This window comes from Chiloscyllium plagiosum, unplaced genomic scaffold, assembly GCF_037043375.1.
Source record: "Chiloscyllium plagiosum isolate Xiang-an unplaced genomic scaffold, Cpla_swu_hap1 HiC_scaffold_4, whole genome shotgun sequence".
Taxonomy (NCBI): domain Eukaryota; kingdom Metazoa; phylum Chordata; class Chondrichthyes; order Orectolobiformes; family Hemiscylliidae; genus Chiloscyllium; species Chiloscyllium plagiosum.
In genome coordinates, this window is record NW_028270142.1 from 7,833,123 (window position 1) to 7,856,239 (window position 23,117).

At 43.1% G+C, this 23,117-nt stretch overlaps 1 protein-coding gene across 4 annotated transcripts in view; it reads right to left on the reverse strand.

Annotated features, from left to right (window-relative positions):
• ppp1r42 (protein phosphatase 1, regulatory subunit 42) overlaps positions 1-16,978 on the reverse strand; it is a 109,440-nt gene extending 92,462 nt beyond the window's left edge. Inside the window, exons 1-4 of one of the 4 annotated variants that reach the window (XM_043689251.2) lie at positions 16,646-16,978; positions 9,432-9,657; positions 7,546-7,712; positions 655-793 (exon numbers count right to left, since the gene is read on the reverse strand). In XM_043689251.2, coding sequence (XP_043545186.2) covers positions 655-793; positions 7,546-7,712; positions 9,432-9,563 — 438 coding nt within the window. In that variant the 5' untranslated portion in view covers positions 9,564-9,657; positions 16,646-16,978. The remainder of the gene's footprint in view (positions 1-654; positions 794-7,545; positions 7,713-9,431; positions 9,658-16,645) is intronic. The other 3 variants (XM_043689250.2, XM_043689248.2, XM_087985949.1) reach the window with 3 other exon arrangements.
• Positions 16,979-23,117: the final 6,139 nt, after the last annotated feature.

Genomic DNA, 23,117 nt, shown 5'->3' on the forward strand with positions numbered 1-23,117 from the left:
GTCAGAGGCTAGCAGTGCTCCAGTGCCCGCCAGTATCTTCAGGAGTGGTGGCAGCTGCCAACAATGAACCCTCCAAAAATGCAGGATACTGGAGGGACTCAGGTTGCAGGTGAGTGATGGGGGTCATGAGGAGGGGCTTCCTGGCTGGGACGAAAACGGCAGTCAGAGGGAAGGGCAGGAAATGACTTTCAGCATGCCATTCCTCCCTGATGTCAGGTCTCTCAATCAGGCACTCAAGTGCCTTTGAACAAAGGACCCTCCTGGGAGCTGAGGTTTGCTTTTCAGGCTTCCTGTATGGTTCAAATCTGAAGGCAACAGGAGGAGACCTTCAAGTGAGTTTAATTAGTGTCCAGGCAGGAAAGCTGTTAATGAGTCTTCCTGCCCAGACTTAACTGGATGGAGCCACAAAGGCAGTGGGATATCCACTCCATAACTCCTGCTTGATTAAATACGCCCTCCCTCCAAACTCACTGCTGGGGTATATTCAATTCAGCTGCATATTTTCACAAGTTTTTGATTTGAATTCAGATTAAATGTGAAATCATTAGGTTTTACATCTGTCTACTATAAAAAATGATGTTCTTTAAGCTACATGGTTCCACAATATCAGATACTTTGTTAAACCTAAGAAAGTTAGTATCAAATGCTACTTACTTTTAGAGATTGCAGAGTCCTAGGATCAAAGAGCAGCTTCTCTCCAAGAGGAAGGCGCTGATTCTCTACATGCAATTCTCGGAGCTCTGTTAATCCCTCCAATTCTTCCACTACAGAAATACAATTGCCACCTAGATACCTACATATAAAAATCAGTGCATTCCTGTAAAAAAGGAGTATATTGCAGACAGAGAATTCCTAGATGCCCCAATGAATGGAAAGATCCTAGAGAAGGAGTTGAAATTTGCTACCAAGGTGAATGGCTTGAGTGGGGAAATTTCCTGATCTAGCAAATTAATCTCAGATGAAAGGTCCAATTAAAGCCAATTTTTACTCTAGGGAACATGGAGGCAAATCATAGTTGGTCACAGTGATTTCAGATCCAGATTTGAAGTAAGCTTGGGTGCAACCAGGGTGGCATGGTCATTGTTTCAGATGCTATTAGGCCCTCCAGCCCTCATAACCTTCACAAACTCTTATCACCCTCACCCAACCTCTATGGCTCCTCTGTGTCAATTCATGCTCCTCAAATCACTCGATATTGCCTCATATTTTGCCAACTCATCCCTCCCATCACTCCTCGTATCCCCGTGGCTCTCCATGCTAGCTCATGCCTCCAACTTATCCCTCATGACCCTTTGGTAACTCCAATACCCGAACCACACTGCCTCAAATGTTCCACGGCACATCTATACTAATACAACTTCATATCTACTCTTCATTCCACATTTCAATCCATTATATCAATCTGTGATTCCCACATTGTGAGCTGAGGCCCTTGGAACAACCAAGAGATTGTCGCACACAAAACTGCACAAAGATGAGTCTAGATTAGAGTGGTGCTGGAAAAGCACAGCAGTTCAGGCAGCATCTGAGGAGCAGGAAAATCAACGTTTCAGTCAAATGCCCTTCATCAGGAATAAAGATGAGTGGCAGGTCAAAGGATATAAAAGAATATAAAAAATAACAGAATGACTAAATCAGGAGGAAGAAATTAGAATAAGAGACTAAACTAGCTAAAATGTAAAAGTAGATAGCAAGAGTTTCTACACGTATTTAAAAAGGAAAACCATAAGCAAAGTGAGTGTTTGTTCTGTAGACAGTGGGAAGTGAATTAATCACAGATAATAAGGAAACTGCAGATGAAATGAACAAATATCTTGATTCTGTATTACTATAGTGATACAAAAATATTCCAGTAATAGCTGTAAATCAGGAGGTGGAAGGGAGAGAGGAACTTAGCAAAGTTACCATCATGAGTGACGTGATATGAAGCAAACTGGTGGAACTGGAGGTCGACAAGTCTCTAAGTCCAGATAGATTTCATCCCAGGATCTTAAAACAGGTTACTAATGAGGTACTAGATGAGTTGATGTTAATTATCCAAAATTCTCAAGATTCAGGAAAGGTTCCATCAGGCACGAAAGGAGGCAGAAAATAGGAAATTATAGGCCAGTTAGCTTGAAAATGTTTGAATTGATCATTAAGGAGATGACAGCTGTGCACTTGGAAAAATTCTAAGTAATCAGCAAGTGTCAGCATGGTTTTGTCAAAACGAAGTCATATTTAACCAATTTATTGGAGCTCTTTGAAGGGATTGTGGATAAAGGGGAGCGTGTAGAAGCTTTTCACCAGATTCACAGAAGCCATTCAATATGGTGCCAAATCAAATGTTATCGCATAGCATACAGGATAATATATTAGCAAGGATAAAGGTTGGTTGCTTGGCAGAAAATATTACGTACATATGGGATTTTTGTCTGATAAACATGAAATGAATAGTGGAATTCCACAGGGTTCTGTGCTGGGATCTCAAATTTTAACAATTTACATCAATGACTTTGATGAGGGGAACAAATGCATGTTAGCTAAATTCACAGACAACACAAAGATAGGTAAGAACATATGGTGTGAAGAAGAAATAAGGAAATTGTAGATGGATATAGACAGCTTGACTGAGAGGGCAAAAATCTGGCATATGGAGAATAGTGTGGGAAAATGTGACCTAGTTCATTTTGGCAGGAAGAATTTTTAAAAAGTCTATTACTTAAATGGAGAACTACTGCAGAATTCTGCAGGTGATTTAGGTGTCCTTGTGTATGAATCACAAAGAGTTAGAACGCGCACAGCAAGTAACCAAGAAGGATAATGGGATGTTATCCTTTATTATGAGAGGAATTCAACATAAAAATAAGGATGTTATGCTTCAGTTATGCAAAGCATTGTTAATACCACATCTTGAATGCTGTGGTCAATTCTGGTTTTCTTACATAAGAAAGGCTGTGAAGGCATGCAGGCAGTTCACAGAAGTTTTACTAGATTGATACCTGGAATGAGTGGGTTCTCTTATGAAAATAAAGTATACAGAGTAGGTTTGTTTCCACTGGAGTACAGAAGAGTGAGGAGTGACTTGATTGGAAAGTATAAGATGCTGAATGGTCTTGTCAAGTTGGACGTTTCTTTATGTGGATGAGTTCAGAATAGGGTGTCACAAAAACAGAAACTGCTGGAAAAGCTCAGCAGGTCTGGCAGTATATGTGGAGAGAAATCAGAACTAATGTTTTGGGTGGAATAACCCTTCTTTAGAACTCAACCTGGGTCACTCAACTTGAATCGTTAACTCTAGTTTCTCTCCACAGATGCTGCTAGATCTGCTTAGCTGTTCCAGCAGTTTCTGTTTCTGTGACACCCTATTCTGAACTCATCCACATAAAGAAACGTCCAACTTGACAAGACCATTCAGCATCTTATACTTTCCAATCAACTGAAATAATTGCAGATGCTGTAAATCAGAAACAAAAACAGAAATTGCTGGAAAAGCTCAGCAGGTCTGGCAGTATATGTGGAGAGAAATCAGAACTAATGTTTTGGGTGGAATAACCCTTCTTTAGAACTCAACCTGGGTCACTCAACTCGAATCGTTAACTCTAGTTTCTCTCCACAGATGCTGCTAGATCTGCTTAGCTCTTCCAGCAATTTCTGTTTTTGTTTCTGATTTACAGCATCTGCAATTATTTCAGTTTTTATTCAGAATAGATTATTTTAAAATTAGTGGTAATCCTCTGAGGACAGAGTTGAGGAGACTTTTTTTCTCAGAACATAACACAACTTTGAAATCCTGTCTGTCTTTAAGGGGGATTGATCTTTGTTAGACAGAAAAAACAAGGGTTTTCGAGGGTAGATGGGAATTTGAAACACACACAGATCATCCATAATACTTTTGAATAATGGAGCAGGCTCGAGAGACTGAAGATTCTACTATGCCCCCTATTTCTTATGTTCGCATATTTGAACACCGTGTTCAAATGACAGCTGCTGGGTTCAAGTTGTGCTCCTGTGTGACTCACAATCTGTCCACTTATTTCTGCCCACACAATTGGATCTCTTGCTTATGTGGCATCCTCTGCATTCAGGTCCCAACCACCAAGTTTAAAGTCCAGATTCTTCCCAAAACCACAAAAATCTGCCCCATGGTGTCAGCAAGACAAGTGATCAGCCCTTCACAGTATAATTGCGAAAGTAAGTCAGGGATTGTTGTGGAAGAATCACTCAATGCTCTATTTTTAAAACATTACCAGGAGACGCAGAACATCCTTCACTAAATTAAACTTTAATCTTGCAAAATCAAAGCTGTGGGAGCCAGAAAAATGTCTTCCTAACTCCCCACAATCTCTATGTTCTCCTGCAATTTACACAGTTATTCTTCCCGCACTTATCTGATGGCATTAGCATACTCAATCATGCTGGCTTGCTTTGCCTTTCTAAACTAATCATAGTCTGCCACACTAGTTTCCTCCATCACATTTAACCTATCACATTACAACACCATCATCTTCAGCATTAGCTCATCTCCCAGTGATTTAACTAACCTATCACAGTGCACTACCATTGTCTGTGACTGGAATTCTGTAACATGATCCTGGGCATGCATTGCAACATTAAGTTAACCACATAGCTGCCAGAATAATTTCCATAGGATCTACCCTCAACCTCCTCCTCGATTCACCTATATTCTATCCATCAGCGCTACTACCAAAAGAAAAAATATATAAGATCTATATGTTGACGGTATGCACCTCCACACCACCTCTCTCAACCTCTTAAATGATTCTATATTATCAGACCGCTTGACTAACATCCATACCTTGGACTCCTGCCAAAATTTCCAAAACATTGGAAAAATTGACGTCACGTGGTCTCGAGACACTAATCCCATCATCCTCCCTGGCCACAGTCTTAAGTTGATCCAGACTGTTTGCAACTTTATCCTCCTACTTTGGCTGAGAGTTGAACTTCTGATTCCGTATCCTCTCCATCACAAAGATGGAGGGATTGCATCCCTCAGCCTCAGCACATATAGCCAAACCATGCTGTAGTAAACTCCAAACCAACCAACCTATTGTTATCAGTGGCCTCCCATTTTCCACCTTCTTAATTTTGATCTCTAAAAACTCTGCTGCTCATATTGCAGCTTGTATCAAGTCCCATTCACTCAGCATCTCTATAGTCATTGAGCTACATTGACTCACCATAAAGCAAAAATAAAAATAAAAATTTCTAATCCTTGTGTTCAGATTCACTATAAAAATTTTAAATGTTCATTGTACAAATGCTAATAACCCAGGACTGAGCATACATGGCTGGAATTTCCTCTCCTGACACGAGGCACTTTTCCTCCTCCCCTGCCAGGAGGCTGAAACATGAGAGGTGTAGGATCATAACTTCAAAACTTGTCAGGCCATTTGCTTTACCTACCATTTCCCTAGGTTACGAGATGTGGAAAGTTGTAACCCAAAGCATACTGAAAGGGATACAAAGAGACTTGGGAGTTCTAGTCCAGATTCTCTCAAGGTAAACTTGCATGTTGAGTCAGTAGTTAGAAAGACAAATGCAATTATGCCATTTATTTTGAGACGACTTGAATAAAAACACAGGGATGTACTTCTGAGGCTCTATAAGGCTATGGTCAGACTACATTTAGAGTATTGTGCGCAGTTTTGGGCCACATATCTCAGGAAGGCTGTACTGGCCCTGGAGCGTGTTCAGAGGAAGTTAATGAGAATGGTCCCAGGAATGAAAAGCTTAACATGCGAGGACTCTGGGTCTATTGTCAATGGAGTTTAGAAGGATGAAGGGGGAATCAAATTGAATCTTACAGAATACTAAATGCCCGGGACAGAGTAGATGTTGGGAAGATGTTTCCACTGTTAATGGAGATTAGGACCCAAGAGCACAGCCTTAAATGAAAGGGAAGATGTTTCAGAATGGAGATAAGGAGAAACTTCTTCAACCAGAAAGTGGTGAATCTATGGAATTCATTGCCATAGAAGGATGTGGAGGTCAGGTTATTGAGTATATTTAAGACTGAGATAGATAGGTTCTTGAGTATCAAAAAGATCAAGGGTTACAGGGAGAAAGTAGGAGAATGGATTGAGAAACTTACTAGCTATGATTGAATGGCAGAGCATGGTCTTATGTGTGGTACACAGTTTATAATCCCTGGTGGAAATTCAAGTTTCCTTTCCCATGGCATTTTCCTCAAAGTAGGTGGGTTCCTGAGGATCTCCACTAGTCAAATCAGTTTGTGAATCTTGGTGGGGGAAACTTACTTCAGAGACAGGGAGCTTTTGACAAATAAGCTTAAGAAGTCTTGCTCACATTACCTCATATCACCCATGCTCCCTCCACAATCACTTTTATCTCCTACAGAACTGCCATGCCCCCTTCTCTTCTGTTGAAAACCTCGGCCTACTGCATGAGAAGATGGGATGAGGTGCTGCATTTTTGGTAGGCAAATCAGGGCAGGACTTATACAATTAATGAGAAGGTCCTGGGGAGTTTTGCCGAACAAAGAGACCTTAGGGTGCAGGTTTGTAATTGCTTGAAAGTGGCGTCGCAGGTAGACATGGTAGTAAAGAAGGCATTCGGAGATTATGTTGCTGTATGGGACATTGTTAGGCCACGTTTGGAATAATGAATTCAATTCTGGTCTCCCAGCTATAGGAAACATTGTGAAATTTGAAAGGGTTCAGAAAGGATTCACAAAAACGTTGCCAGGATTTGGAGGGTTTGAGCTATAGGGAAAGACTGAATGGGCTGGGGCTGCTTTCCCTGCAATGTCGGAGGCTGGGAGGTGACTTATAGAAGTTTATAAAATCAAGAGGGGCAGGGATAGTGTGAATAGCCAAGGTCTTTTCCCCACAGTAGGCGAGTCTAAAACTGAAGGGCATAGGTTTAAAGTGAGAGGGGAAAGGGACCGAAGGAGCAAATGTTTCATGCAGAGGGTGGTGCATGTATGGAATTAGCTGCCAGAGGAAATGTTGGAGGCTGGTACAATTGCAATAGTTAAAAGGCATTGGATGAATATAGGAAGAGGAAAGATTTAGAGGGATATGGGCCAAATGCTGGAAAATGGGACTAAATTAATTTAGGATATCTGGTTGGCATAGGTGAGTTGAACCAAAAGGTCTGTTTCTGTGCTGTATATCTCCATGATTCTATGTTCCTCATCACAGCCTGATCCTGACCCCCACACGTCAAAATTTTGAGGGAGTTTCCAGACATTTAGAAGTTAGGGAAACAATATTGTGAAATTGTGTGATTATGGTTCGTAAGTGAATTTGTCTGGTATTTCACCCAACATCTATTTTCAGTAATCACTACTTGGTCATAGTCACATGTTGTTTGAGACCATTTTGCATGGAAATTGGCTTCTATTTTTCACTACATTAAAACAGTTACTGTACTTTGAAGTAATCAGAACACCTCAAGTTATTAAAAAAAACATATAAATGCAAATTCTTTCTTACCTAAGCTCATCACAATCCATTATTCACACTATATTTTTGTTTCAACTTTAATTTTAGAAAACAAAAGCTAGGATTAGCTTACAATTTAGTGAGGTTTTGCAGCGAGGAGAGATTTGCAATATGTGTTATGTTATTGTTCTGCAGGTAGAGATGGGTGAGATTTATGGCAAAATCTAAGTTTTGAATCTGTGTGATGTTGTTGTCATATAAATATAGAACAGACAGGTTCTTGCATATCGAGAGGTTATCCTGAAACAAAAGGAAAAGCAAACATAGTTTTAGAAAAAAATACTCAACAGATGTAAACAGTATTTTCACTCTTAATCACATGTAGCTAACCATGCTGTACTCCTCTGCAATTTCACTCACCATATCTTGCCAAGCAAAGTGGCATTCACATACATGAAAGACATGAAGTTCCAGTACTCGCCTACTAGCTAGCCACAAAAGAGGAAGTGAATAACCTGGCAATTACTGGTCAGTTAGTTTAGTATTTGGAGGTGCCAATGTTGGACTGGGGTGTACAAAGTTAAATCACACAACACCAGGTTATAGTCCAACAGGTTTATTTGGAAGCACCAGCTTTCAGAGTGCTGCTCCTTCATCAGGTGCCACAACCACCTTATGAAGGAGCAGCGTTCCGAAAGCTAGTGCTTCCAAATAAACCTGTTAGACTATAACCTGATGTTGTGTGATTTTTAAGTTAATTTATTGGTTGGGATCCTTCTAGAAACAATAATCTGTGGAAAAAAAAAACAGCAACTTGGATAAACATAAAGGAGAACCAGTATGTATTTGTTCAGGATAAATTGTATTTGACCAATTTAGTTGAGTTTTTGTCAGGGTACAGAGAGTGGATGAAGGCAAAGCAGTTGATAAACTTTTGGACGTCTAAAAAGTGGTTGAAAAAGTACAAGATAATAGCCTTGCTAGTAAACTGAAGCACATGGGATAAAAGGGGCAGTAGCAACATGGATACAAAATTGACTAAGGAATAAGAAAAAGAATTGTGGTAAACGGATGGTATTCAGGTTGAAGGAAGATACACAGTTTAGGATCACTGCCTGTTTTTGATACTCTTTTCATTAATGGCTTGAACTTGGATATTACATAACTTCAAAATGTGCAGATGACACGAACTTGGAAACGCAATTTTAAGAATGCCCATCACACTTACACACACACTTAACCAAGCTTACACACACATATATACTCACACCCACACACTCACATGCACACTCAATCTGTCACTCCCACACGCGCACACATACAAGCTTATGGGATGAATTTGTTTTTGCAGAATTACATTTTATTTTGCTCAAAAACTGCATGAATCCATGTAAAACTATACAGAGGGTTTGTCAGTCTGACATAGCATTGGGACATAGGCAGACTTCACACCTATTGTTTAAAAAGCTGAGCTATCTTGAGAATGTAATTTTAAAAAGTTCTGGGATTTACATATCAAAAACAGAAACCAGCATATCCCATTATAAAAGATGAAAGTTTTAATCTAAGATTGTTTACTGTATCACACCTCCAAAACACACAGTAATTCAATCCCACTTGGAGTTTTCTTGTCATTTATGGGCACCACAATTTAGGAAATATATGAAAGCTTTGGAGAAGGTGTAAAAGAAATTTATTAGAAAGATTATGGGAAGAAGTGATTATAGCTACATGCATAAACTAAAGAAGCCTTACAGCAGTGAAAACTAATGACAAGATTGATGGAAATGTTTAACATCTAGAAGAGTCTGTAAAGATTAAATAAACTATTTCCAATGACTGAACATTTGATGAGCAGAGGACAAGAGATGGCAGGTAGAGGGGAAGCAGTGAAGGGGTTGGTGGTGATCAAGCACAGAGCAGTTCTGAATCCTATGCTGTAGTTTAAAGATTATATATGCATATACACAATTAAAAACAGGGAATATAACTTATCTTTAATCAATTAAATGAACTTACAATTTCATCAATATTCTTATTTGCAAAATTTAGATGAGTCAATTTTTTTAGGTATTGTTCCAATGGTTCATCTCTTCTGTTCTTTACATGGATACTATTTTTAGCAATTAGATCCACTGTAAGTCGACCCATGATGTAACAGATTTTAATGAACTTGACTCAAAGCTATTTCATGTAATGTTGTATTTGAGCTGTTGGCTATTTCCATAAAAATAACTGAATTATTCTGTGGAAAGAATTTTAGAGATAATTATAAATGAGAGATATGTATATTACATGCATTTGATAATTACATATACCTCCTGAAAATAGCGAGGCAGGTTTTAGTGTCTTCACTTTATGAGAAGATTTGTAGCTCAGGTTGAGGTTCTGAATGTAGGTTTGCTTGCTGCGCTGGAAGGTTGGTTTTCAGACATTTCGTCACCATTCTAGCTAGCATTTTCAGTGAGCCTCTGGACAAAGCACTGCGAATGATTCCTGCTTTCTACTTATATGTTTGGGTTTCTTTGAGTTGGTGATGTCATTTCCTGTGATGATGTAATTTCCTGTTCTTTTTCCCAGGGGGTGGTAAATGGGCTAAAAACAATGACTGCAGATGCTGGAAACCAAATTCTGGAATACAGTGGTGCTGGAAAGGCACAGCAGTTCAGGCAGCATCCGAGGAGCAGGAAAATCGATGTTTCGGGCAAACGCCCTTCATCAGGAATACAGACAGAGTGCCTGAAGAGTGGAGAGATAAATGAGAGGAGGGTGGGGATGGGGAGAAAGTAGTATAGAGTACAATAGGTGAGTGGGGATGGGGATGAAGGTGATAGGTCAGGGAGGAGGGTGGGGGAAGGTAGCAAAGAGTACAATGGGTGAATGGGGGTGGATGCCAAGGGGTCTGAGTAGCCCACAAACCCACCAATACACTAAAATAGCTGCTAATGAACTTGAAAGACTCTATACAGACAACAAGCAAAACTAATGTCATTTACAAACTACCACACAAGAATCGTAACAAACACTACATTGGACAAACAGGCAGAAAACTAGCTACCAGGATACATGAACATCAACTAGCCACAAAACAACATGACCCTCTCTCACTAGTGTCCTTACATACAGAAAAGGAAGGACACACATTGACTGGGAAAACATATCCATCCTAGCCCAAGCCAAACAGAGACATGCATGAGAATTCCTAGAAGCATGGCATTCCAACCGTAACTCTATCAACAAAGACATTGGCTTGTACCCCATTTACCACCCCTTGAGAAAAAGAACAGAAAATGACATCACCATAGGAAATGACATCACCACAGGAAATGACATCGCCTACCCAAAGAAACCCAAACATATAAATAGAAAGCAGGAATCATCAGCAGTGCTTTGTCCGGAGGTTCACTGAAGATGTTAGCTACTGTGGTGACAAAATGTCTGAAAATGAACCTTCCAGCTCAGTGAGCAAACCTACATCCAGTTTCTCCACAATACAAGGATGGGCCACAACTGTGATATTGAGACCCAGTGCATAACCTGCCCTTGCTTCACTCATATCTTGGTCTCTCTTTGATTGATACCATTATGATTTGCATTTTACTGTTGTATTATTGAAGCAGAATAAACTTGTCCCATGGAAAAACAGTTCATCTTTCATTTGTTGAAGCTTCTTATTTAGCTTTAACTGTGGTTATATTTCTTACTCGTTTACTCTCATATTGTGATTTTCTAAGACAACCTTCGCAGTTTTCTAAAGTTTTCACAATGCTCACACCCATTATTATTTTATGCGCATTGTATGACTTTCCTTTCAATTTGATATCATCCTTAGCTTTCTTTGTTAGTAATGGAAGATGCATTCTTCGCAGACAGTATTTCTTTCTCATAGGATATTTCTTTGGTGAGGGTTATGAAATGTCCAACCCCAACCTCACCATCAAACCAGCTGACAAGGGAGGCGCAGTAGTAGTTTGGCGCACTGACCTTTACACCGCTGAGGCCAAACGCCAGCTCGCAGATACCTCCTCCTACCGTCCCCTTGACCATGACCCCACCCCCCACCACCAAACCATCATCTCCCAGACCGTCCATAACCTCATCACCTCAGGGGACCTCCCATCCACCGCCTCCAACCTCATAGTCCCACAACCCCGCACCGCCCGTTTCTACCTCCTGCCCAAAATCCACAAACCTGACTGCCCCGGACGACCCATCGTCTCAGCCTGCTCCTGCCCAACCGAACTCATCTCGGCATACCTCGACACGGTCCTGTCCCCATTAGTCCAAGAACTCCCCACCTACGTTCGTGACACCACCCACGCCCTCCACCTCCTCCAGGATTTCCGCTTCCCCGGTCCCCAACGCCCCATCTTCACCATGGACATCCAGTCCCTGTACACCTCCATCCCCCATCACGAAGGACTCAAAGCACTCCGCTTCTTCCTTTCCCGCCGTACCACCCAGTACCCTTCCACCGACACCCTCCTTCGACTGACCGAACTGGTCCTCACCCTGAACAACTTTTCTTTCCAATCCTCCCACTTTCTCCAAACAAAAGGAGTAGCCATGGGCACCCGCATGGGCCCCAGCTATGCCTGCCTCTTCGTAGGGTATGTGGAACAATCCATCTTCCGCAACTACACTGGCCCCACCCCCCATCTTTTTCTTCGCTACATTGATGACTGTATCGGCGCTACCTCGTGCTCCCACGAGGAGGTTGAACAGTTCATCCACTACACTAACACCTTCCACCCCGACCTCAAATTCACCTGGACAGTCTCGGACTCCTCCCTCCCCTTCCTAGACCTTTCTGTTTCTATCTCAGGCGACCGAATCAACACGGACATCTACTACAAACCAACCGACTCCCACAGCTACCTGGACTACACCTCCTCCCATCCTGCCCCCTGTAAAAACGCCATCCCATTCTCCCAATTCCTTCGTCTCCGCCGCATCTGCTCCCAGGAGGACCAGTTCAAAATACGTACAACACAGATGGCCTCCTTCTTCAAGGACCGCAATTTCCCCCCCGACGTGGTCGACGGTGCCCTCCACCGCATCTCCTCCACTTCCCGCTCCTCCGCCCTTGAGCCCCGCCCCTCCAACCGCCACCAGGACAGAACCCCACTGGTCCTCACCTACCACCCCACCAATCTCCATGTACAGCGCATCATCCGCCGTCACTTCCGCCACCTCCAAACAGACCCCAGCACCAAGGATATATTTCCCTCCCCTCCCCTATCAGCTTTCCGTAGAGACCACTCCCTCCGCGACTCCCTTGTCAGATCCACACCCCCCACCGACCCAACCTCCACTCCCGGCACCTTCCCTTGCAACCGCAGGAGGTGCAACACTTGCGCCCACACCTCCCCCCTCACTTCTCTCCAAGGCCCCAAGGGAAACTTCCATATCCGCCACAGATTCACCTGCACCTCCACCCACATCATCTACTGCATCCGCTGCAGCCGGTGTGGCCTCCTCTATATTGGGGAGACAGGCCGCCTACTTGCGGAGCGATTCAGAGAGCACCTCTGGGCCACCCGGACGAACCAACCCAACCAACCTGTGGCACAGCATTTCAACTCCCCCTCCCACTCCACCGAGGATATGCAGGTCATTGGACTCATCCACCGCCAAACCACAACAACCCGACGGTCGGAGGAGGAGCGTCTTATCTTCCGACTGGGAACCCTCCAACTGCAGGGGATGAACTTGGACTTCACCAGTTTCTTCATCCCCCCTCCCCCCACCTTGTCTCAGCCGGATCCCTCCAGCCCGGCACCGCCTTCCTGACCTGCAGTCTTCTTCTTGACCTCTCCGCCTCTATCCTACTCCGACCTATCACCCTCACCTTGACCTCTTTCCACCTATCACATTTCCAACTCCCCTCCTCCAAGTCCCTCCTCCCTACCTTTTATCTTCTCCTACTGAACACTCTCTGCTCATTCCTGAAGAAGGGCCTGTGCCCGAAACGTCGAATCTCCTGTTCCCTGGATGCTGCCTGACCTGCTGTGCTGTTCCAGCAATAAAGTTTCAACTTTGATCTCCAGCATCTGCAGACCTCACTTTCTCCTCCTATGAAATGTCTTCCCAACTATCCTACTGAAATCAACTTTGTCTTAATACCTTTTCAACTGGCTTTAGTTAAGCATAATGCATTAGTTTCAGATTCAAATTCTACACCCTTAAGATGAATGAGAAACTACGTGATACAATATTCTTATCAAGAGAAAACTGCCGGGTTTATAAATGCATGTACTCTGATTGGTACCAGAATGTATTGTTCAAATAAGCTGTCAATTGAATGCATCTTTGAGCAGAACGCTGAGAGTTCAATAAGTACAGGAATCTTAATATATTTCTAAATATCAAAATTTTGCCTGTATTTCATGTTTAACATTTAACTGTAATTGGCTATTTAAATTCTAAATTTCATCTAGGTTTAAGCAGGAATATATAAACTCTCCACTTGAGAGCAACTGAAGTAAGTTAATTAAAAAATCCAGCTTAAACTGTTCTTTCAGCATTTGGGACAAAGCTAACTCGGAGTGTATAAAGGCATTTCAGTGTGACTTAGCATTGAATGTGACTTGAGCAGTGTATGCTGGGAGTTGGGTGAGTAAGGAAATTATGTGAGGAGGCAAAGGAAACATTTCCTTGTTTTTTAAAATAATTTTTTCACCCTGTAGGAATTGGTTCTTATTCGACAACCTATTTGGAGAGTACCTCGTAAGTGATTAAGATCTATTCTTTTCCTCAGATTTAAAATAGTATAGGAACTGGTGGTAAAGTTGACAAAATACATTAAAAAGAAAAATAAATAATTGAACCAAATAATTACTTAGTTAATTAAAACACTTTAAGGATGGAAGGGCAGGTAATGTACTATTATTGATGTCAACCTAATAGGTTGTAGCTCTCCATTCTCTCGCTTCTTACTATCTTAAATAGTGGGATTACATTTTCTATTTTCCAGACCAGTGGAACCTTTCCTGATACTATCGAATGTTGAAAGATGATTACTAATTATCCCCGTAGTTGTCTCCTTCAACGGTCTCCTTCAAGCTCATCTGAGACAGAGCATTTAACAACCTTCAAGGAGACAATATACAATGGTAGATTGACATTGTTCTCTGCAGCAAAAAGCGAGAGTCCAGAACGCTGTGTTGCCAGACAGTACCAGTATTCACAACATCTGCTCAGGGTCAGGGAGGAACGTATAGTGGGAGGGGAGGATCCAGTTGTCACGGTCCATGTAAATACCAATAACATGGGCAAAGAAAATGGCATCAAATACATTAACAGAACATCAAAGGTAATTATCTCTATTTCGAGAGTGTTGTGCTGGAAAAACACAAGTCAGGCAGCATCCAAGGAGAAGAAGAATCGATGTTTCTGGCATAAGCCCTTCATCATTCCCATAATTATCTCTATTACCTGAGCCATATGGAAATTAGCACAGGAAAAATAAGATTAGATAAAGTACTGCAAGACTTAAAGACTGGTACAATAGAAGAGGATTTTGGTTTGAGGCGCACTGGAACTGGGGCATAGGTAGAGTGGGGAAATGTACCACTAGGATGGTCTACACCTGATGTCTATACTGGGACCAGTGCTCTAGCATGGGGAAGAGGATCAAATTTGGCAAGATGTAGTAAAACACAAGGCACAAGAAAGAAGGCATTGGTGTTTTTCAGACTGGAGGCCTGTGACCAGTGGCGTACCACAAGGATCGGTGCTGGGTCCTCTACTTTTTGTCATTTGTATCAATGATTTGCATGTGAGCATAAGAGGTGTAGTTAGTAAATTGGGACACATCACTTTGTTAATTCTTGATGCAATTAGCATAGAGAGCAATGACCCAGGTTGAGGAAACTAGGATACAGAGCCCTTCATGCAAAGGTGAAAAATGATAAAAGCAAGAAGTTTCTTGTGGGAGTGATGCACAGATCTCCTAACAGTAACTATATGGCATCATGGAATGCCAAGAAGGAATACTGCAAAAATTATTGAAAGGCTTGATGATAGTCATGGGGGAAATTAAATCTCCATACTTTTTTTTAGATTAGATTAGATTCCCTTTGGCCCAACTTAAAAAAAAACAAATGGACAAAGCTGACCTAGATGAAAAAGTTATTTGAGTATAGTGTCTTAGAACCAACACTTTTGGAACCAACCAGAGATCAGCCCACACTTTACTTAATATTATGGAATGCAGTAGGAATAATTAATGACCTCATAGTGAAGGCACCTGTGGCTAATAGTGACCATAATGAAAGATTGAATTTTACAATCAGTATGAGGGAGAGGAGTGGGTCTAAGACTAGTATTTTGAATTGAAATATGGGCCATTATGAGGACATTAGAATGCAAAAATTAAGATGGTGGCAGCTACAGGATAGGCAGCATTCTGGTTCTTGAACCCATCCTCTCCCCAGCACCAGGCCTGCCACATTCTTCTTTCTCCTTTTCTCCTTTTTGGCAGTGAAAGAAAATGGCTTTGACAGAACCAGGCAGCCTGGGGCAACCAGTGCCAAGAGAGGGAGAAGGCAGTCTGCATATCAGGGCAGCTAGTGGCGAGTGGGAGAAAGCACCTCATGGCAGCAGTGACAATAACAGAGGCAGGCAGCCTATGGTGGTGGTGGTTTCAGTAGTAGGAACAGGCTGCAAACCAGTGACAGCAAGCAAGGTGAGAGATCCACCCTTTGTGAAAAGTATGAGTCCTGCATGATAAGGCGCTTATGGACTGTGGTGTTGTACTGTTAACTGTGCTTCTTTGTTTTTCAACTTTATGTTTAACTTTTTAACTTTGTTTTATTTTTCTGATGGTTTTGTACCTGGGTATCTTTTTATCTAAGCTGGTGCTGTGAGTGGCAACTTGTAGACTTTTCACTGTACTGGTGAGAGCATGTATAATCAATAAACCTAATTAAATTCAATGTAGATAGAGCTGGTTAAAGTGAACTGCTAAATTAACAGACAGGTTATTAAAGATGTAGTGGCATTAATCTAAGGGGCATTTCAGAAATAAATTATTCCTTCTAAAGACAATCAATCCCCTTATCTCTGGAATCAATCTAGTGAAGATCCCAACAATTTATTTTATCAGTTCTGAAGAAGATCAGTGGACTCGAAATATGAACTCTGTTTTTTTCTCTCTCCACAGAAGCTTACTGAGTTTCTCCAGCAATGTTTGCTTTTGGTTCAGATATAAGGGGATCGTGCTGACGTACCCAGAAGCTGTCGGTGCCACGCAGCTCGAGTTTTCAATCGTTCTGAAGCCGAAAGCGGGTTAAATTCGCGCAAACCACGGCGTGAGGTGAACGAACAAACAAAACAGCCAGCTCAGGGCCTCCCCGCCACCTGTCCCGAGGACTCCGCATTGGAGCTGCAGAAATAATCAGATCAGGGGCACCGACTCGTCTCGCACTTACAAAAACACCGGCTTTTAACAAAAGGTGAAATAATAATCTTCGTTTCGCTGGCCGGGCGGTCGCAAAGCAGTCGGCGGCCGTTTCGAACGCGGCCCCGTTTGAAAGCTGCGGCGGTTGCCGTGGAAACGGGCGCCACCTTTAACTGGAGTCCCACAGGCGGCTCAGGTCCCAGAGAAAAATAGCTCGCTCTTTCGGTTCCGGCCTTTAACTCGTATCAGAGCAAAAAGAGCCAGTGCGGTGTAAGGCATTATTCTAATTTTGTCTGTGATATTGAGGAATGCATGAATGAACTTCACAATTTCTGCTAATCAGGTAAAGTCACCACAGTCTTACCGAAGGTGGTTTAACTTGAAGATCATACTTCAGGCGAGGGGAGAAGAATCCTTCGAAGAATTGAACCTACGATGTTAGGCAACCAGTCTACATTACCAGTTAGCTGTCCAGCCAACTGAGCTAATTGACTCCTAATTAGGGCCGAAGAACATAAGACATAGGAGCAGTAATCAGGCCATTTAGCCCTATGAATCTGTTTCTCCATTCAATCATGACTGATGTTTCTCAACTCCATTCTCCCGCTTTCTCCCCGTTCCCCTTGATACTGAAAAACCTATCTATCTCAGTCTTAAATATACTCAATGTTCTGGCTTCCATAACCTTCTATGGCAATGAATTCCATAGATTCCCAACTCTCTGGCTGAAGAAGTTTCTCCCTATTTCTGTTCGTAAAGGTCTTCACTTTACTCTAAGGCTATGCCCTCGGGTCTTAGTCTCTCATACCAGTGGAAACATCTTCCCAACATCCACTCTGTCCAGGCCATTCAGTATTCTGTGTTTCAATTAGATCCCCCATGTAGGTAGCATGGTGGCACAGTGGCTAGCACTGCTGCCTCACAGTGTCAGAGACCTGCGTTCAATTCCCACCTCAGGCAAGTGTCTCTGTAGAGTTTGCACTTTCTCTGTGTGGGTTTCCTCCAGGTGCTCTGGTTTCCTCCCACAGTCCAAAGATGTGCAGGTTAGGTGAATTGGACATGGGGAAGTGTCCTGTAGTGTTAGGTGAAGGGGTAAATATAGGGGTGTGGGTTGCTCTCCGGAGGGTCGGTGTGGACTTGTTGGGCCAAAGGGCCTGTTTCTACACTGTAAGGAATCTAATCTTATCATCCTTCTAAACTCCATTGAGAATAAACCCAGAGTCTCAAACGTTCATTATATGTTCCTTTTCATTCCTGAAACCATTCTCGTGAACCTCTGAACACACTCAATAGCCAGTATATCCTTCCTGAGATATGGGGCAAAACTGTGCACAATACTCCAAATGCGGTCTGACCAGAGCCTTATAGAGCCTCAGAAGTACATCCTTGCTTTTGTATTCAAGCCCTCTCAAAATAAATGCCATCATTGCATCAACCTGTAATTTTACTTTGAGAGACTCCTGGACTAGAATTCTCAAGTCTCTTTGCACTTCAGACTTCTGAATTTTCTCTCCATTTAGAAAATAGTCCATGCCTCTATTCTTCCGACCAAAGTGGATGACCTCATACTTTCCCATGTTGTACTCCATCTGCCACTTATTTGCCCATTCTCCTAACCTATCCAAATCCTTCTGCAGCTTCCCTGCCTCCTCAATGCTATCTGTCCCTCTACCTATCTTTGTATCGTCTGCAAACCTGAGCATAAGTAGACCATTCGCCTCGTAAAGTCTGCTCTACCATTCAATGAGATCACACCTTATCTGATCACTCTTTACTCCACTAGCTTTCCTTATATAGGTGACGTCTGATTCCTTTGCTGATTAAAAATATGTTGATCTCAGCTTTGAATATATTTGATAGCTCTCTGTGGTAAAGAATTTCACAGATTGATGATTCTCTGAAAGATGAAAATCTTCTGTCTGAAATGGGCAAACCCTTATTCTGAGATTATACCCTCTGGTTCTAGACATTCCCAAAAGGGGAAACAACCTCTCCACATCCACCTCGACAAGCACCTAAGAATCCTTTCTGTTTCAATAACGTCACCTTTCATTCCTAAAACTCCAAAGTATAAAAGCTCAACCTACTCAACCTCTCCTCATGAAATAATCTCTCAATGCCCAGGATCAATTTCGTGAACCTTCTCTTGACAGCCTCCAATACCAGTACTGTATATCTTTCCTTAGATAAGGGGACCAAAACTGTTTACAGTATTCCAGGTGTGGTCTTGTATAGTTTTAGCAAGACCTCCCTATTTTTAGACTCCATTTTCTGTGAAATAAAATTTGCCTTTCCTATTATCTGCTGAACTTGTATACTAAATTATTCGTGATTCATACCTCAAAATCACCTCTTTGCTGGAGCTTTCTGCATCTTTCCCCGTATAATTAATATTCAGTTTTTCTATTCTTTTTGCGAAGTGCATTACCCCACATTTTCTAACATTATACTCCATCTGCCAAATTTTTCCCTATTCATTTAACCTGTCTATATCCATCTGTAAACTCATTGTGTCATCCTCATTACTTACCTTCCAACCGATTTTTGTGTCATGTGCAAACTTGGTGATAATACATTCATTTCCCATATTGAAGCCATTTATATTTTAAATAACCTGCACTGATCCCTGTGGAACTCCTTTTATCCCAAATCTGTCTTGTAACTCCCAACATCATGGAATCTTATGTTGTCTTGTGTTATGTCCCCAGGAAGAGAAATTAAAGGTGTTGGTTCCTTTGCTTCTGAGCCCCCTATGCCCTCCATCCTTCTAATGCCTGAAACCAGGAACAATACTCACATGGCATCAAACAACTTTATATAGGTTTAGTAAAACATCTTGGTTTTGAACCTCATTCTTCAATTTATAAACCAGTGGAAGGTCATGTTCTGAACAGCAATATCCAAAACACTTTGTTGAAAAGTGTGGCGCTGGAAAAGCACAGCAGGTCAGGCAGCATCTGAGGAGCAGGAGAGTTGACGTTACAGGCATAAGCCCTTCATCAAGACTGTTGGGGGGGGGGGGGAGATGAGGGGAAGGCGGCTGAGAGATAAATAGGAGATTGGGGGTGGTGAGAAGGTAGCTTAGAGGGTGCTAGGTTCAGGAAAATCTCTTCCGGATGTGGAAGGATCCTTTGGGGCCTTGGATGGAGGTGAAGGGAGGTGTGGGTGCTGGTTTTACATCTCTTGTGGCAGCAAGGGAAGGTGCCTGGATTGGAGGGTGGGTTGGTGGGGTCGGTGGGGGGGGAGGGTGTGGATCTAACAAGGGAGTCACAGGGAATGGTCTCTGCAGAATGCCAATAGGGTTGGGAAGGGAAATATATCTTGATTGTAGGTGGTGGAAATGGCGGAGGATAATGTGCTGTATCTGGATATTAGAGGGTTGGAAGGTGAGGACCGGCGGGGTTCTATCCTTGTTGCGGTTGGAGGGGTGGGGTTCAAGGGCAGAGGTACAGGAAGTGGAGGAGATGCGCTGGAAGGCATTGTTGATGATGTGTGGGGGGAAATTGCGGTCCTTGAAATAGGAGGTCATCTGGGATGTTCTGGAGTGGAATTACTTTTCCTGGGAGCAGATGCAGTGGAGGCGGAGGAATTTCAGAGGCAGAATTTCGGCGGACAGGTCACACCTATTCTGACAAGTCCTGAACAGTCCCAACAGTCACTGCATCAGAGGGCAGGTCAGGTTTCCTTCATGTGAATCCAAGGAAAGCGAGGGGACCAGATGGAGTACCAGGCCGTGCACTCAGAGCATGTGCAGATCAACTGGCAGATATCTTCTCGGACATCTTCAACCTCTCCCTGCAGCAGGCCACTGTCCCTGCCTGTTTCAAGTAGGCCAACATCATCCCTGTGCCTAAGAAGGCTCATGCAGAATGTCTGAATGACTATCGCGCAGTGGCCCTAACTTCGGTGGTCATGAAGTGCTTTGAAAGGCTGGTCATGGCATTAATCAACTCTAGCCTCCCCACTATTATTGATCCACCCCAATTTGCCTATCAGACCAACAGATCCACGTCAGATGCCATATCACTTGCCCTTCACTCCTCCCTAGAACATCTTGATACCAAGAACAGCTATGTAAGAATCCTACTCATTGACTACAGTTCAGCCTTCAACACTACTATCCTCTCGAGACTGATTACTAAACTTATTGATCATGGACTAAGCCCCACTCTCTGCAACTGGATTTTCAGTTTCCTGACCCACAGGCCACAATCAGTGAAGACTGGGGACAATATTTCATCCTCACTAACACTCAACACTGGAGCCACCCAGGAGTGCGTACTTAGCCCCCTACTGTACTCACTGTATGCCCATGACTGCGTCGCCAAATACCAGATTAATGCCATTTACAAGTTCGCTGATGACACCATAATCGGTCGAATCTCAGATGGCGACAAAACAGACGGGAAGTGGAAGACCTGGAAAAATGGTGCACAGAGAACAACCTAGCTCTCAATGCTGGCAAAACCAAGGAACTCATTATTGACTTTCAGCTGGATGTTACTCATGCCCCCTAAACATTAACAGCACACAAATGGAACAAGTGGAAAGTGTCAAGTTCCTGGGAGTGGTCATCAACAACAAGCTTTCTTGGACTCTTCATATGGACGCACTGGTTACAAATATCTCTTCTTCCTCAGGCAGCTGAGAAAATTTGGCATGACGGCGAATACCCTAGCCAACTTTTATAGGTGTGCCATTGAGAGCTTTCAGTCTGGATGTATCACTACCTGGTATGGCAACTGTATCAGGTAGGTACAGAGAGTGTGAACTTGGCCCGGACAATCACAAAGGCCAACCTCCCTTCTATAGAATCCATTTAACAGGCCCGCTGTCAAGGAAAGGCCACCAGCATTCTCAAAGATCCATCCCACCCTGGCATTGCTTTTCTACAACCTTTACCATTGGGGAGATCCATCTGACGTGGATCTGTTGGTCTGATAGGCAAATTGGGGTGGATCAATAATAGTGGGGAGGCTAGAGTTGATTAATGCCATGACCAGCCTTTCAAAGCACTTCATGACCACCGAAGTTAGGGCCACTGCGCGATACACATGCACCAGCCGGTTTCAAAACAGTTTCTACCCTACTGTTGTTAGAATACTGAATGGACTCACAAACTCTTAGCATTCGCCTATACCTGTGTTTTTGTTTTTTGCTGTTTACCTATTATTTACTTATCTATGCTACTTAACTCTGTGATCTGCCTGTATTACTCGCAAGACAAAGTTTTTCACGGTGCCTCGGTACACGTGACAATAAATTCAATTCAATTCAATTCAATTGGGAGTAAGGAATACCATTTTTACAGGAGGGGGCTGAGAGGAAGTGTAGTCCACGTATCTGTGGGAATTTGAAGTAGATGTTCGTGTTAAGTTGGTTGCTGGAGATGGAGATGGAGAGGTCCAGGAAGGAGAGGGAGGTCCAGATGAACTTGAGGTCGGGGCGGAAGCAGTTCATGAAGTTGATGAACTGTTCAACCTCCTTGTTGGAGTATGAGGTGGCACCGATACAGACCTGAATGTAGTGGAGGAAAGGTGGAGGATGGTGCCAGTGTAACTACAGAAAATGGACTGTTCCATGTATTGGACGAAGAGGCAGACATAACTGGGGCCCATGTGGGTGCCCATGGCTACCCCTTCGGTCTGAAGGAAGCGGGAGGATTCGAAGGAGAAGTTGTTGAGGGTAAGGACCAGTTCCGTTAATCGAATGGGTGTGTTGGTGGAAGGGTTTTGGTTGGGTTGGCAGGAGAGGAAGAAACAGAGGGTTTGGAGGCCTTCATCATGACAGATGAATGTGTATAGGGACTGGGTGTCTATGGTGAAGATGGGGGGGCGGTAGTTGGGGCCTGGGAAATGAAAATCATGGAGGAGGTGGAGGGCATGGGTGGAGTCCCAAATGTATGTGGGAAGCTCCTGGACCAAGGGGGACAGGACGGTGTCAAGATATAAGGAGATAATTTAGGTGGGGCAGGAGCAGTTGGAGATGATGGGTCGACTGGGGCAGTAAGGTTTGTGAATTTTGAGAGGTAGAAGAGGGAGAACCAGGCAGTGCAGGGTTCCAAGACCATGAGGTTGTAGGCTATGGATGGGAGATCCCCCTAAGGTGACGAGGTTGTGGATGGTCTGGAAGATGATAGTTTGGTGATGGGAGGTGAGGTTTTGGTGGAGGGAGCAGTAGAGGAGGTGCCCCCTTACCAGCACCCATATTCCTGATGAAGAGCTCATGCCTGAAACGTCGACTCTCCTGCTCCTCAGATGCTGCCTGACCTGCTGTGCTTTTCCAGTGCCACACTTTTCGAC